Source organism: Lingula anatina, chromosome 2 (genome assembly GCF_051362555.1).
Source record: "Lingula anatina isolate TDL-2025a chromosome 2, LinAna3.0, whole genome shotgun sequence".
Taxonomy (NCBI): domain Eukaryota; kingdom Metazoa; phylum Brachiopoda; class Lingulata; order Lingulida; family Lingulidae; genus Lingula; species Lingula anatina.
The window spans coordinates 26,908,000-26,924,295 of record NC_141768.1 but is presented as its reverse complement, the minus strand read 5'-3'; the positions used below and the strand labels follow the sequence as shown (position 1 = coordinate 26,924,295).

The 16,296-nt window shown below is 33.9% G+C and overlaps 3 protein-coding genes across 3 annotated transcripts; 1 reads left to right on the top strand and 2 right to left on the bottom strand.

Moving 5' to 3' along the window:
• The first annotated feature begins 116 nt into the window (after positions 1 to 116).
• On the top strand, positions 117 to 6,870 carry LOC106157861 (endoplasmic reticulum lectin 1-like). The gene is made up of 13 exons (XM_087004551.1): positions 117 to 350; positions 1,177 to 1,266; positions 1,598 to 1,675; positions 2,110 to 2,187; positions 2,355 to 2,438; positions 2,629 to 2,852; positions 3,288 to 3,408; positions 3,966 to 4,124; positions 4,541 to 4,600; positions 4,926 to 5,035; positions 5,209 to 5,286; positions 5,476 to 5,554; positions 5,744 to 6,870. Exons 1-13 carry the CDS (start codon positions 201 to 203, stop codon positions 5,807 to 5,809), a joined length of 1,377 nt encoding a protein of 458 aa, XP_086860677.1. The 5' UTR covers positions 117 to 200; the 3' UTR covers positions 5,810 to 6,870.
• LOC106152468 (prostaglandin reductase 2-like) lies at positions 6,642 to 12,065 on the bottom strand. The gene is made up of 8 exons (XM_087004552.1): positions 11,921 to 12,065; positions 11,300 to 11,418; positions 10,652 to 10,861; positions 10,221 to 10,391; positions 9,559 to 9,768; positions 9,182 to 9,303; positions 8,869 to 8,956; positions 6,642 to 8,549 (listed from the first exon to the last, which is right to left on the bottom strand). The coding sequence occupies exons 1-8, from the start codon at positions 11,955 to 11,957 to the stop codon at positions 8,442 to 8,444; spliced, it is 1,065 nt and encodes a 354-aa protein (XP_086860678.1). The 5' UTR covers positions 11,958 to 12,065; the 3' UTR covers positions 6,642 to 8,441.
• Positions 12,066 to 12,725: 660 nt separating this feature from the next.
• On the bottom strand, positions 12,726 to 15,016 carry LOC106152463 (cAMP-dependent protein kinase catalytic subunit-like). The gene is made up of 5 exons (XM_087007159.1): positions 14,877 to 15,016; positions 14,539 to 14,658; positions 14,144 to 14,191; positions 13,826 to 13,898; positions 12,726 to 12,972 (listed from the first exon to the last, which is right to left on the bottom strand). The coding sequence occupies exons 1-5, from the start codon at positions 14,990 to 14,992 to the stop codon at positions 12,892 to 12,894; spliced, it is 438 nt and encodes a 145-aa protein (XP_086863285.1). The 5' UTR covers positions 14,993 to 15,016; the 3' UTR covers positions 12,726 to 12,891.
• Between the last annotated feature and the right edge of the window lie 1,280 nt (positions 15,017 to 16,296).

The window sequence follows — 16,296 nt, the reverse complement described above, 5'->3', positions numbered from 1 at the left end:
TGCTTATATAACAATCAGTAATAAATATAGAAATTCTATAAAATACTGAGCGAAATAATCTATTCGATAAGTTTATAATCTATATTTTTTAAAATTCCTTGTATCGATGCGGGACTCTTATTGATGTGGCGCTGACCTGTTGAACAGCAAATGGGTAATCTCCACGATGTCGTGACAGTTTCGTGTGTAAGAAAAACATCATGAAGCCTGAGAAGGAAGTTTTCTTAGTTATTTTCGTCAGTATTTTTACTTCAGGGGGAACAGACTTTAATCCTTTTTCTGATGATGTTTTACATACCATTAACTGGGTGCCTGCAGCATCATTTCCCGACGAAGACAATCTTCTAAATGTGAGTTCTAAAAATCACCAAGATGTTTAAATTATTTAATTGTAAGATGACTGGCGTTAATGTTAGAATCGATGGAGGCCCCCAATTTCTTCGTTAACTGCCGTTCTATAGGTATCGTTTTGTAGCTAATTTAAAACATCATAGATTGATATTTATATGAAATGAACAAATTAGTTTTTCCATTTTGTTAACTGAGAAAAACCTTGGGTATAGTACTTTTCCTAAGGTAATTAATAATAAAACAGGTGAAGAACGGATCATACTACAATACATTATACAGTGCAGTATACTAGAAAAAACGAGTTTGGTGACATATAAACATAGGAAAAACTGTTCACAAGAAAATAGGGTGAAATAAAAGCAACGTTTATATGAGGTTATTAATATCGTTCATCCAAATAAAAAAATGTCCAATTTGTTTTTGTTTATCGTCAGATCATCTGCCATGATGGCCACTCATGAAGAGCTACACGTATATGCTAGTAGCTTTTCTTAGTAGCTCTTCGTAGAAATATTATCCTAAGATAAACAAATTGTACCACATATCATACTGGTTTGTTATGTTTTATCAACATGTTCATTCCTAATCAAATATTTCACTTTTATATCACCCTATTTTCTTGGGAATGACCTTTTCCTATGTTTGCTTGCAAGCAGAGTTGTTTTTGCTGTATTGTGCATTTAAGGGGGAGGGGAAAGAAGAAAAGTAGTCTAAACATTTTCATTATCTACTATGTGTATTTGATGAGAATCAATGCCTTTTAATGTATAATGTATGTTTTAATGTATATGAACAAATTATGTATGGATGCTGATTATTTTCTAGGATGAAGATAGTTTATTGCTTACCACAAACAACAAGGAAAAATATAGATGCATTTTCCCAAAGCCTCAATCCTCAGGATCTCGTTCACAGGTAAAAAAGTGCTATGTGTGTAAGTGTTAAGGCTAATGGTGTAGATGTGTAAGGAAGTTGAAAATAAAGAACCACTGTTACGTGGAAAATTGTACTGGACTCTGTGTTATTGATATTGAAAAAAAGAGGGGGAAAAAACAGTTCAAAATTTGGATTAAAAAATTAGAAATGATCAGTAGAATTTAAAAGTACACTCATGCCTTTAAGATGTAAGGTTTTTAGCAATGCAGAAGACTGTCAGAATGAAAAACAGTATGGTAATCTTATTCATTTCATCGTGCTTTGTTATGCAAGGATTTGCTGACATCTGTTTGATTCTGTTTATTTGCAGGAAGAACTGAATCACAATGGTCCAAGTGAAGAAGAGCTGTTAAGTCCATTATATAAGCAAAGTAGCTGTTCATATAGGGTAAGAAAATCTACCAGTTATGTTCATCTGTAAGATTTCTTTTGTGAAAATTACATTGGTATGATTTATTTATGCCAGGTCATCTGCCATATTTCCAAGAAAAAACACTTCCTATAACTTCTCTGGTGGCCAATATGGCAGATGAACTAACAATCCATAAACAAACAGTATCAACAATCAACAATATTTGTTACCTAGTAAAATATTGTGCTTCTATGTCACCCTATTTTCTTGCAAATGACCGTTTCCTGTGAATACTTTATGTGCTATGTTGTGCTGTATTGCACATTTTAGGATGGCCCCATGAACTATTACATTTTTCTGATAGTTATGTTTTATTCATAAATTGTGTAGTATTAATGTTATTTTTTGTTTGTGAGAAATCTCTCATTTACCATTTATATTGTTCTCCGTTTAATCCAATATTTTTTTAGATTGAGAGCTATTGGACGTATGAGCTGTGCCATGGAAAATATTTGAGGCAATATCATGAAGTCAAAGAAAGTGGCAAGGTAACTATATGAATTGACTTTATCTAAAAAAAAAAAGAATATTAAACAAATTTCTTCATTGTGTCACTAAACATGTGAAAAAAATGTCTTGCAAAAATATCCTTGAAAAATTTATTGGGTTATGCATTGCATAAAGCATATATAAGAAGAATCATGTTATATTGTAGAAGGGGCATCTGCAAGAATATTATCTTGGATATTACAAAAAAGAAGATAACAACCAAGAACCACCTGTAGAAGATGCGCAAAAGGTACACTACTTGTTTCTTATTATACCATCAGTTAGAAAAGAGAACAGGTTTTTAAAAACTTGCTTTTTTTTCTTGCAGATTGAGATTGCAATCAGTTTCATAACCTTATGTATGTCACGATTTTAACAACACTTTGTGTCACATTGTATTCCTATCTTTACAAGAACTTAGTCATATTTGCATCTTCCAGCCTCATAAAAAGCGAAAAGTAGACAATATGGAGCTGACTTACTACCAAGTCAACTTCACAGAAGGCACTAAATGTGATCTGACAGGAGAGCACAGAAAGGCTCGATTGCACTATGTTTGTCAACCAGATGGCAAAGGAGAAGTGTATGAACTGAAGGAGACGTCTAGCTGTGAATATGAGGTGGTCGTGTTAACAGCACTACTCTGTTCTCATCCAGCTTATAAGTAAGTCACATAGCATTTCTTCTTAAGTACATAATGTCATAATGTTTTAAAAGATAATTCATTATCTTGAAAATAATAGATTTTGAAATAAAAGAGCAACAGCAAAACTATTTGGTTTACCTTTGAAGTGTATGGTAGAATTTAATTAATTGTCACTTTGACCAAAAATTTAAACATGAAAATAAAAGAGTGAGAACTATATCTATATAACAATGCCTATATATATATATATTTTTTTTTTTTTTACATATTTTTAAATATGTAAAAATGAATTAATAAAATCATAATTCTGTCATAAAGCATTGTTTTGTACAGTTGATGTTTTATGGAGCGGGGAAGATTGGAAATTGATCTTTACACTATGTAAGTCTTGTCAATGAAGTGACGTATGATCATCATCATCATAAAAACTGTTGTTATATTGTTTTATTTTAGAACAGCAGACCAGCCTGTGCAAGGAATACGCTGTGAGCCTTTAGATGGCTCTCCTAGAAGACCAAAAAGTCTAGATTTACTTGAACTAGAAAATACTCAGGGGAGATATAATAGAAAACAGGTAAGATCTAGCCAGATGGTTTGTGCTGAAACAGCTTTTCGATTATACCTACTGGAAAGGTGCTGTCACATTGTATGCCAGGAAGCAGTTATGAAATTCTTAAAGTTGAGCAGTATGGTTTATGGAATACTTTTTCAAGTGAAATAAATGCCATTTCTTTATACATGTAACATACCACCTCGTGCAATTTGGGTTCATCAACCTGTTTTCAGCTTGACCAGGTCACTACTTAAACACCACCTGACCAGAAGACCTTATTAGATATTACAAAACAAAAATGTTTATATTTTAAAACCTGCTTTTGAATTGGAGAAGAATTTCATCGACTGTGTTATGTTATTAGAATGAAGTAATATTTCTTCAGTCAACAGCTTAATATTGAAATAGTTACCTCCAATAGAGGCTGTTCACCTGAAAAGCCTCATTCACTGATGAAGATGTTCTGTTAGACATTCAAATATTGGAGGTAACTTTTTCAATATTAAACCGTTGACTGAAGAAAAATTACTTCATGCTTTTGAATTAGAAATGATATTAACATTCAGATTTATATTTAGACACAAGAGGTGCATCCAGTTATTCAGAGACCCCAGCAGGAAACTGTACAGCAGCCATCGTGGGATTCCAGCAAGGGTTCTCATGGCACAGATCTCAAGTCCAGCACAGACCAGCAATTGTTGAACGACTTTTTAAAAGGAGAATATTGCATCCAAGGGGTAAGATTCTCAGCTCAGGAATTTTATATTTCGTTAAAGGTTTGTTTGGGCTTAAGGGAGAGTCGCTGTTCAGTTTTTCCTCTTCAAATATTTGTTGCTTGGATGGTCAGGGTAGAATTGCCTAATTATAATAATACATATTGCTCTGCCCACTCTACCAAACTCTGGGGCAATAGTCTACAAGATTATGGATAACATGGCAACTATAAGACTCCTGTTGATGAACGAATAATGATTTTTTAAAAAAATATTTCTGATCATTTGCATTATTGAGCAATTATGAGATAGGTGATGCGGATAGGTGAGATAGGTGACTCATTAAAATAAAATTCAAGGACTGAAAAAGTAACAGTATTCTCCATTCTTGGCTCATCAACTCTCACAATCCTTTGTAACATGAATATTTTCCTTTATAGGGACTGGGGTGGTGGAAACATGAATTTTGCTATGGAAAACATTTAATTCAGTTCCATGAAGTGAGTATGAAGTATTGTTACTTGGATAATGTCATTCTGACTATGACAATATTTTGAATGGCTGCTTATTTTCTTGTTTTTCTCAAATGCATTTAATATTTATATTTACACAAGTTTATTTTTCAAATTATTTGTTAGTTTGTAAAGTTGAATTATTTAATTTATGATATATAGACTTTCAAGACTGATATACAGTAATATAAATATAAATATAAAGTTTAATGTGAAATTCATGGTTATAGATAAACTACTGAAACAAAATATCTCTCAGAATTTAGAGAGAGAACTAATAACTTTTTACACCTCACCCATTTCCTGTTTTTAGGAAGGTGGTTCAAAAACTGTGATAACACTTGGGGTGTGGAGTGAAGGAAGACATCTGCAGTGGCTTGGGGAGAATCCTTCTAAGAGACCAAAACCAATAAAAGAAAGGAAGTATGTAAACACATGTGGAACGTCTCTAATTGCCCTTATAAATTTCAAAAGTAAACTACATGTTATCTGCACTGATGGCCATTCTTAATACGTAACCAGTTGTTAAGGATATAGTACAAAGCACGTAAAACATTGAGTAACTTGATTTGCCTAATGTTTTATCTTCTTTACAGGTTTATCAGCCATTTTTATGGTGCTGGTGATTACTGTGATATATCTGGAAAGCCAAGGCATGCAGAAGTCAGGATAAAGTATGTCAATTTCCGTATCGGTATTCTTTTGTCATACTTAAAATGACAGATATAGTAGTAGTTATTTATTACCTGTTATGGCATGGCAATATGAACATTTAGTACACAGTGCACCATAAAAAAGCTTCTAACAACATGTGAAGTGGAGATGTTTTGTTTAATTATCCTTTTTTATTTTTTTTTATCCAGATGTAAGGAAAATACTGATAGCTCGCATGCAGTATCATTGTACCTTGTTGAACCAGAATCTTGTGTCTACATTTTAGTGGTAAGTAATAATCTAGTTACTTCAAATGAAAAAAGATGAAATGCCTAATGAATCATCATGTTATGCTTTTTGTGTGAAAAAGTGTAAATTCTAGTGTTGAATCTTAAAAAATATTTCAGTATGAAATTCTCAAATGGTTTTTGTTAAAAATATAAACTGACTGTTAAGGTGTTTCTTTTTCACTTACAGGTAGAGTCTCCAATCCTATGTGCACTGATTGACAAAGCTGATAACAATGGCATAGTGAAGTTATGATAGAAGATATATATTAGTTCACCTAACAGAAATCAATGACACCATGCTGTAGATGAGTGAATGAAATAAGTATCTGGTTAAGCAATGTGGACAGGTTAAATACCTGAACCAATGGATCTAAAAATAAGAGAAAAAAAACACTTCTTGAGATACAGTGACCATTCAAGAGGGGTCATGCATCCTTGTTATATGCTGAAAAGATTTATGCAATGACAAAAAGTAATTCAGTTTTTTTTTTTTTGCATTGTGTGTGAATCTTATGGTTGATAACACAACTTTGCAAAATAATGTATCATGAGGTTTGCAGTTGCACAAATTTTTAACAAGATATTTTGACAAAATGGTTGCAAATTTCAACAAGAGCTGCTGAGAAAGGGGAAAGTTTGAGGATTGTTTTGGGCAACTATACATAATATATTTGTGCTTCAAGACAACTAACATTGGCGTTTTGTAAGAGTTACATAATTGAAAGGTAGTGTCCATCACACTATTCTTCAATATACTGTGAGCACTTTTAACTGTTCTAATTGACTTGAAGCCATTATTTAAAAAGTGTGTTTTGGATATATATGTATTTTTTCTTTAAATCGGATATGGTGTTCAAGGTGAAAGGCTAATATGGAAAGACCACATTAAAGTTCAGACCAAAGAAATGACTATGGGACTTACTGCAAATGGTGGTCTGAACATTGCATATCTCTACCATATATATGCTTTTTAAGATGATGTCCTTTTATTTTAAGTTGTATATTTTGTTTAAGATATAATTCAAACTGCATAAGAACATACAATATAATTCCTGATAAGAATTAAGAAGCATTGCTTCAGTGGCTGCTGTAAATGTTGCCTTCATTTTTAATGAATTGAGCTTTAATTTATTAGTCACCCTTGTCTTATAAAGTAACATTGTAAATAGATAAGGCAAATTTACTCTAGGACAAGTGAATAGTCTGAAAACAAAAATAAGCCTGTACAGTAGACTTTGAGTGTGTTATGTAAAATTAACCCCCAAATACATCACTTCTTGAATCTTTGAAATTGCAATAAAATGATAAATTACATCTTGCATTGCTTTCTTTTTAAAAATATCGTTTTTCACTTTATCTAAAGTAAGAATCTAAGAATATACTTGTAAGCAACATGTAAAGATGACATGATACAAACAACATTTGTTTTGGTAAATATTATTATCATTCTGTATTTTCTTACAAAATAAAAATAACAACAGCAAATATCATAGCAAATTCTTAAAAATCACATCAAAGATTGTAGTGATTAGAGATGGTAAAAGTTATCCACAATCAAAATAATTAAAGGCATTTGGATACCATTTTGGACAAAGTGTACAAGATACAGTTGACATTCAGTGCTAGGGGGTATTGATAGTTTGATCAAACACTTATGTTGTAATAACCTGTCCCCTATGCCTCCGTTTAAAAAAAATAGATTATTAAATTATGTTTTATACATTGTGATAATCAAAGATTAGGAAAAAAATTAACAAAGCAGTACAAAATCATTGATGACAACTTAACATAATGCTGATTGTATCCATGCGAATGGTAGACATATTTTACTTTACATTATACTTAAATGCGCTGTACAGTATGCAATAATCATTTTGAACATTTCATAACAAAATGGAAGAGAAAAAGCCAAAAAGGAATATCATATTCCATCCATAACCTACAATGACTTATTATAATAGATTTTGAGCACCTCATCTAAAATAAACAAACTTACTTGATCTTCCAATTTATGAAAATCATATATATATATATGCATTTTTTTTTTAAATAACCCCGAGGCATGCCGAAACCTCAACTACAAGTTTCACGTACATACCCATAGTTTTTCTCTTGCATATTTACTGTCACTTATTTGAATATTTTCTTATTATGGCCCTGGATTATTTGCTGCATGTTCTTCATGCTACTGGAAGTAACCTTTAATGTTGATCTGAGTCTGCTTCCACAAGGGAAATGTTTTTCTAAAAACTGGAGAAAGATACGACTTGTGTTTTAACATTTTTTGAGAAAGGCGAATTAAACCAATTCAATTTTCTATTATGTCTTCTCTTTTCACTGGAGCTAAAATTGCTTGGTTTAAACTCAATGGTCACCTTCCTTCTGTTGTACCCCGCTGCTTCTAATGAATTTTTGTACACATACAGATCCTGCAATTTGTCCAACTTGATCATAGAGCTGCAATCTTCCTCCGATGGCTGGGGGCTGCTTCAAGTTCTTACTCATATAGCTAGGTTCTGCATTCAGAAATGGCTTGCATGTCTCAGATTCTAAGTCTAGGTTTGCATCTAGAAAATTAACTAACTTTTGTAATGTTAGTAGTTACAGTTATAAAAAGACCTTGCGTTTTGAACAGTTTGACTAGATGTGTCCTGATTTTGTCAGCTGCACTTTCACCACAAGATTTAAATACACTGAAATTTCACATAGGAAGCACCATGATATATGTTCACTATATGCATATGCCTGGTAAATTGTTATCACCCTTTGTCAGTCATGTGTATTCTGCCTGCTATTATTATTTACATTTTCAGTAATTTTTATCCTGATGGAAAGACAATACTGGCATGGTATGTGAATACTAAATTCCTGATAGTATGCTGTCATTATATATCAGAGACATGCACTATCTGTTTTCCTATATTTCCTCCATTCATCATAGAGACAAATGCCCTTCCTGCATTCTCCAGTCCTTCTGTGACCGTTTCCTTCACCTGCAAAACATTAAGTATGCAATACATGAATGCAGTATTTAATAAAGATTTCACTCAACAGCATTATAAATGCTCCCACTTAGTACAATATTTTCAAGTTGAGATCAACTAAACTAGTACACAAATGCAGGCTCAACACATGTCATTTTATTTGACAAAAGGTTATTGGCCACGTTGCAACATGGTAAATATATGGCACATTCTGCCTGATAGAGAGTTTTCTGAAAGTGCCATTGCTGGAGCAAGGCAGGTCAGAGTTGTCCCCTCAACTTAGTAAGGTATATCAAGTTTAATGTTTTTACCTAAATGGCAACTTTACCTTTAGTTTTCCTGACATGTACCATTCTACCAATTGCACAATGGCAGCTTCAAATTTTTCTGGATAATTGAGGACTAGAAATCTGTCTCTGGAAATGCAAAAGAAAAAAAAAATAGAAAAATTTACTTGAGAAACATACTATCTAGTATAAGTATGGAATAGAAAGTTTGTCCTTTATCTTCAAACTTATTCAAGAAGTGCATTTCTTAATGTCTTGTTTAAAAAACAATATTTTTATAAAACAGTTATATAATCAATTAATGTCAAAATCTTAGCTTACATATACTTTGTTACTGCTTCATATTCATATTACCTTGTTATGTTTTTCGCCTTTAGTAACTGTTCAATGTCTTCAGGTAGTGGAGGGGGGTACGGTACATCTTTATTGTACACAGAAATCTGCCCACACAGTATAACATGAGAATTGGGATTCATCTGAAATGAAAACCATGTCAAATTCAAACACTCTAGTTTTGTGCAGAAAACTATTACTGATATCATAAAAAAACATTGTAAATTAGCTTGTACTACATACGCTGTATTCTGCCCACTGCTTCTTCCAATTAAGTCAGACCACCAATTCACTTAAACTAAAAACAGTAGAATTTTTGGACCCCGTGATCTAATCTCACATTGCCATAACAAGGTATTACATCTCTAAGGAAATTACAAATGCCATCATTTTCTTACCTGTCTTATTACCGTATTTGACATTTCTCCTCCTACATTGTCAAAATAAACATCTATTCCACCTGGGCAACATTCTTTTAACCTACTAGACACATTCTCTGTCTTGTAATTAATAGCATGATCAAATCCCAACTCTGTAGTCAAAAAGTTGCATTTTTCATTGGTGCCACAGATTCCTACTATTTTGCTGCAGCCATCAAGTCTGGCTATCTGGAATTTCATTATCAAAATATAAATGAACCAGTACAAAGCAACAAGTCAGCATCAGACATCATATATTTTATGGATCTGAACCTATCTTTGCAATTTTAGGGACAAATCCATGAACATGCCTATGCTATATTACATCATTCTGTGTGTGTGTGTGTGTGTGTGTGAGTGTGTGTGTGTGTGTGTGTGTTTGTGTGTGTGCATGCATGTGCACATGTTTAAAAGAGGATCTAAAGCCTGTCCACCAAATATGTTTGTAAGCTACATGTAACTTGCACTGGATACTTTTAGATGGATTTATATAATACACTGTCTTCATACTTAAATTTAACTTAGCCCCTTGTGTAAATTGTATATACATGTATTACCAGGTCTGATTATTAAAGGCTACTGCAATATGTGAGAGTAAATTGATTCACTGAAGCTTTAGCAGTGCACTGTTCAGTGAGTACCTGTCCTGCCAGTGTTCCACAGGCACCAGCTGCTCCACTTATTACACAAGTCTGATTGGCTCCTGGTGTCACATGACCCTTCTCCCTGACTCCTAGCAGAGATGTCAGACCCACCAGACCAAAACAACTGAGGTACAGAGAAGGTCTGTCACCTACTAAATTTCTGTCACCCTGAAAAGCAGAACAATATCCACTCCAATGGAAAGTCAAAACAGCAATTTATTTGCCATCTCATCTATTTGAACTTAGAAACAGCAAAATTAATTGGTCAGGCTTAAACATTTACATTTGGAAAAACTATAGAATTGTATCCCTCTTGGAAAAACCAAACCTTCAAAAATTATAAATTTGACAATCTTACTTGAATCTTAGAAATAGAGTAGATTGGCTAATTTATCATTCAGTTAAAGGAAATGAAGAAAGAATTATACCTTTCTAATCCATTTTCTTTGAGAATTGTTATCATAGATGAAATATTTCTTCCAAGGCCAGCCTAAATCTCCTTCCACAAGGTCTCCTTCAGTAAAAGAATCGTCTGCTGACCGAACCACAACACCCATTCCAAGCAGACCTTCTATTGTTTTACCTATCTGCCATGGAGTCAGGTAATCTGCTCCTGTGTCTTCATTCATGCGGCATCTCTGAAAGAGAGAACAAGGTACTCAAAAAGGTATAGTGGATGCACGGCTACAGCAAGAAATAAGATGGAAGTAACTTGATTTAGATAGTCAAGGATTTTAAAATTGTTGCAATACACTCAGATGATTTTTCAAGAAATTTTATAGCTGTAAGCAAAGCATGGCTATCAAAGTAATCTTTTTCATTTTTGGTTTTCATCAGAAGTACCCTTTTGGCAGACATGCATGTACTAGTACCCATTGTGATATAACACGTGTGTCAAGATGCTACCACTCATTATCTCTTGATTAATAATGAATGAATTTAACTGATACTTCTGTATATATGGTATTTATACTACACATGTGGTACATATATGTATGTATATCAAAACAGCATTTAGCAGTCAAATTTCTCTAAACATATGAAGATGCCTTAATCTGGAATAATATATGCATTACTAATGCTGGATCGACAGATAAATATAATGTTTTTATCAGCACTTCCCCTTTCTGTAGCTGCTCTGGGTATGGACATTCAGTGTACTCAAAGTTTTCATCAACAGGTGCACTGTTCACACCTACTGGTACATTTGAAAAAAAAAGATGAATGCATCAATAAATTAACATTAACATAGGAAATTTAGCTGCTGCCTTTATTAACTAGTGTGCAATTTTCTCACATCTATTACAATGTTAACCAAAGAGAGAGAGAGAGAGAGAGGGGGGGGGGGGGAGGGAGAGAGGTAGTGTTTGTGTCACTGTGCCTGCGTGTAAGTATGCGCCCCCCCCCCCCCCTCCCCAAACACAGACACTGACAAGCATGGTATACCAGTGACACAACTAGTATTTTTCACGCTATTGGACTCACAATTATGCAGTGGCATTATAATTTTGTTGTGATAAGGCGATCGTTTCTCTCGACCAGCTGATCTGTATATATGTATCTATGTACGAGAAGCGGGGTTGACTACATATGTATGTAAATGACTGTACGATTAAACTTGGAAACTGATCGCTGTTAATGTTACAAAATGAAAGCATTTTCCCCAATAAAACACGATAAAACACAGGTAACCAAACCTGGTCGACTCCTTAAAATAACGTGATGATTTTGCATGTTCTCCGTTTCGTGTGGGAAGAAATTTCCGCTAGAGGGCGATTCAATCACTACACAGTATCGCACCGCTAGTTGTGCTCACGTACAAGATTGATAACGTGCGCCAAACTTCGTTATCTGAACACTCAGAACACTGAACGATGTGCCTACAAAAATGCCCTGTTTATTTTCACCAAGAAATTTAAATACAATGACTTAAAAAAATTTACAGTGGTTATTTAACTTCAAGCAAAAAAGTTGTATCCACTTTGGATATTCTTTTACTCTCTGCGTTTGTTGCAGGCCCAAGAAGATACACTGGCGGAGCTATACGTAAAGGATTTTGCAAAGCCTTTGCAATGAAAGGGTGGGGCTGGCACAAGGAAAAAATTCAACCTCGCTTTGCTCGGTAAATTTAAAGCTTTACACAATATTATTGTAATATATAAAGGTTGGACACAATAATGTTAAGTTTTTTTTCCGCGTTTCATTTCTTCTTATTTTTGAGGAATGGGGGAAATTTCGTAATAAAGTTAACGCTCTTATCTATTCGAATTCATCAAGTTTTTTATTTTAATGAACGCATTGGAGAACAAACATATAATTTTGCGGACTAAACCGGTCACCAACTAGGGACTGTAGGAAATCGGTTTTATTTTTTGAAAATAACGATTTGAACAGTAGTAGAGTTTACAATTTATTATAATACATTTGATCGATACATGTACATATTTGAAAAATTGATTAAAGCGTCCTTTACGGTAACTAAATATTAACTTTGGTCTGAGATCGTTCTGCGATGCTGTAAGCTCAAGTTATAAAGTCGTCTACATATATGTAAAGAAGTGGATAGTTTGTTTCATGAAGTCGGCTATAGAGTAGGCTACTTCAAAATCAAAATGAATCGTGAAACTTGTGGGAAGAATTGAAGCAGCCGGTAGTTTGCAGCAGTCCTCTAGCCATTGTCAACAATATTGCGGACGCTGCTGTTTGCAGTCAGAGGTCCCATCTCAAGCTGTTCTTCCGCCAACACTTCCTGTCATGACAAAAACGTTGCATATAATAAGTCATTAAACTACATCTCAATATCATAAGCATGGAATGTTTAAGAATGTTTAAAGAAAATAAATTACACCTTTTCCATTGCATACACGTAGGCTATGGAGGAGCTGACATTTGGTTATTTCGACTTATATGCATGTACAATTTGCTTGAAGTCCGTGAAGGTTCACTCTAATGGGGCTATTCCACACCGACTACCAATTCCACGAACAATTTAGAAATTAGTGGGGAATCGTGGGATTTTGCACATTTCTGGTAGAAGTCTTAGCCCTGTAGGATTCAGTTACAAATTGGTTAAGAAAGACTTAAGAATATTCGAGGGATTCTGCTTGAACAGTGCGAATGTTGTCAAGAGATAGTTATGATTTTTTAAAACGTTAGGAATACTTTACGAATATTAGTATTTAGTTAACAGAAAGCTAATTAAGGATATTGTTACCCTTTATTATCATCCAAATTCCGAAAATGAGTTTTTTACTGCATCTAATTATTCAATAATGCATCTGTCTTTGTGCTGATTTAAAAAAATAAAAAAATAAAAAACTCTCAAAAATATAAAATAACAGCGTTTATATTTTTTTCGTTGCAATGTATAAGCATAGGCAACTCAAAGCTTTGATAGTCTATTTAACACCTTTCTATTTGGAGGTGAGGTACAGTAGAAATCAGTATGGGACGTAACTTCACCCTTGAACAAAATTAAGTAAAAACCTGGAATTTATCTATTCCTGTTCATGGCATTCGTAGTCGGTGTGGAACAGGGCTGTAGGGAAACAGCGAGTATTTACTTTATAAGAAGCAGTCAATGTCATAAAACCAGGCGTTACCTGAGCAATGTCTAAGATGGGAGAGGTGACCATATCGGTTGGAAAATTATTCACGTAGTAGTCACAGAGCCAACTGAAATTAAATAAATTAATGAATATAAATGAATATATAATGAATATAAAAGACAAAGGTATAACAGACAAAGAGTATAACAGACAAAGGAATATAGTGAATATATGTAAAAAAAATAGATTAAATACCAAAAAATTAATTAATGAAAATATAAATAAAAATAAGATATGGCTTTAAAAAGTCCAATAAATTGTTAGCGATAAAGCGCCTTGCAGGAAGAAAAATAACATTGATAAATTTCCTACCGATGACTTAAAAGGCCAGTCATGTTGTCAATTCTTTGGTTCACGTTGCTGAAATGAAATGAATCAGTGCTGAAAGTTCAATATGAGACCAGTTGGGGATAATGGCAACTGAAGACAAACTATTTCTTCGGAGTAAGCAAGACTTATTTTAAAAAGTGCATTATTAATTTTTGTGTGTTTAGACAGGCCAATGCTACCCTAGGTTCTAGATTTCACTATTGCCATCTCCGTTTCATATATAACCCATATCAGCAATACGGATACTGTAAAGCTACCCCATAAGGTATGAATAGTAAGCAAGCTAGCTTTATAGTGCCCTGACACTCAAGGACAGCCAATGCTTAAAAGGCTAGTGATAAATTTGTTCACGGCATTTCATTAAGGCATTTGCTTACCAGACTAATCTGTTAATCAGATCCCTGAAGACATGCTCTGTATCTGTGTAGATGATGGTGCCTTGGAGGATTTTCATTATGGCTTCTGCTCTAGTTGGCAACTCGGTCCAAAGTGGGTGTCTAAATAAATCGACTAAAGTTATATGTCTTCCAACACTTCCTACTTTTCTAAAACTATAAAGTTTTTTTTTAATTAGTGCTTAATTTTCAGGTTTTCTGTTCATACGACTTGTAGCTCCAAAGAAAAGGGTGTTATTTTGGCGTAATATTTTCTATCAGAACTATTGGCATGAATAACAGTTCAGTCATTATTCAAATAACTGCATCCTTTTTATTACCTTCCCTCCATCAATTCAAATAACAGGACACCCAAGGCGTAATAGTCTGCTCTCCAAGAGACGGCGCCACCCCTCAGCACCTCTGGAGTCATGTTTTTATATAGGGTGAAATTCATGAACTCCACTCCATGTATACTCTCCCCGGCCTCATTTAAAGGGTGAACGGACCCCAAATCACACTGTAAGAAAGAAATCCGCATTTATAATTGAATGAAAAATGGAATGTTCTGGTTACCAAAAATGAAAACGCTGATTTCATCCAAAGTTTTTTTTTATCAGTCTAATACAAAATCATATTTTTTACCAGTCATAACATGTTTTCATTCAGATTGGTGACACATTACAGTTATTTTAGGTACGTAAAAGCGAGCCTTGGCGAAGAGCGAAGCGGTATCCCAAATCAGACCCGACCAAGGAAAGTCGCAAGGCAAGAAGAGAGAAATAACCTGGATTTATTTACTCAGAGAGACAAAACTAAGCCACAACAAAGCGAACATCTTACCAGTTTGGGGATCCCGTGCACACTTATCAACACGTTATTCGTTTTTATATCAAAGTGAGCTACGCTCCGTTGGTGCAAGTGCCCAATAGCCATACAGACACAAGTGGCTACATACTTCACCATCTGAAGAGGAACTTCGTCCCTAAGAAATAAATAAAATCAACTGTCATTATGATATTTTTGTTAACATTTAGGGAAAATATTTTGTTGAATAACGCATTTTTTAAGAAATAGATATTTTAAGGATCAAACAAGGTAAAATCAGAAAAAAATGAAAGGATTGCTTAAAGAAATGAAAGTAATGTTATTACTTACAAAAATGTTTCCCAATACTCCCGGAGAATGTCCAGGTCCATTGGACATAACTCCGACAACAGGACGGGAAAACCACGTCGTAAGTCGAATGAGTGAACAAGTCTGGAACGGAAATTTCTCATATCAGACTGAGATGAACTAAATCGGGTGGACGAAAGATTCTGAACCTGTACAGAGTAATTTCTCATTGTATGATAAATAATTGAGATTTTACAGTTACGGTTTATGACGGTTTTATCCGTCCAGTACGTATTTATTCTCATTCAATTTATTATAATGGTATTGTGAAATATGTTGATAATTTAAATGCCAAACTTTTAACGAGGTAAAGAGATTATCATTTGGCGTATTTCATAAGAGACATCGTGTTTCATAGGCATCCAAGCTTACAAATTAATCAACATATTAAGTAGTTTGTATTCAACTGATAAAATACCTCAAGATAAATTTGCTGTCTATCCTCTTCATAAAAGAAACTTCTCTGTAGATGGACCTTGCATAGGCCTCGGAGGTTGGTACCTTTAATGCCAGGTTGTCTTTAAACTAAACGTAAAATATTTCGGTTAGTGGAATGTCACATCCGTAAAAAATAATAGCAAGGAT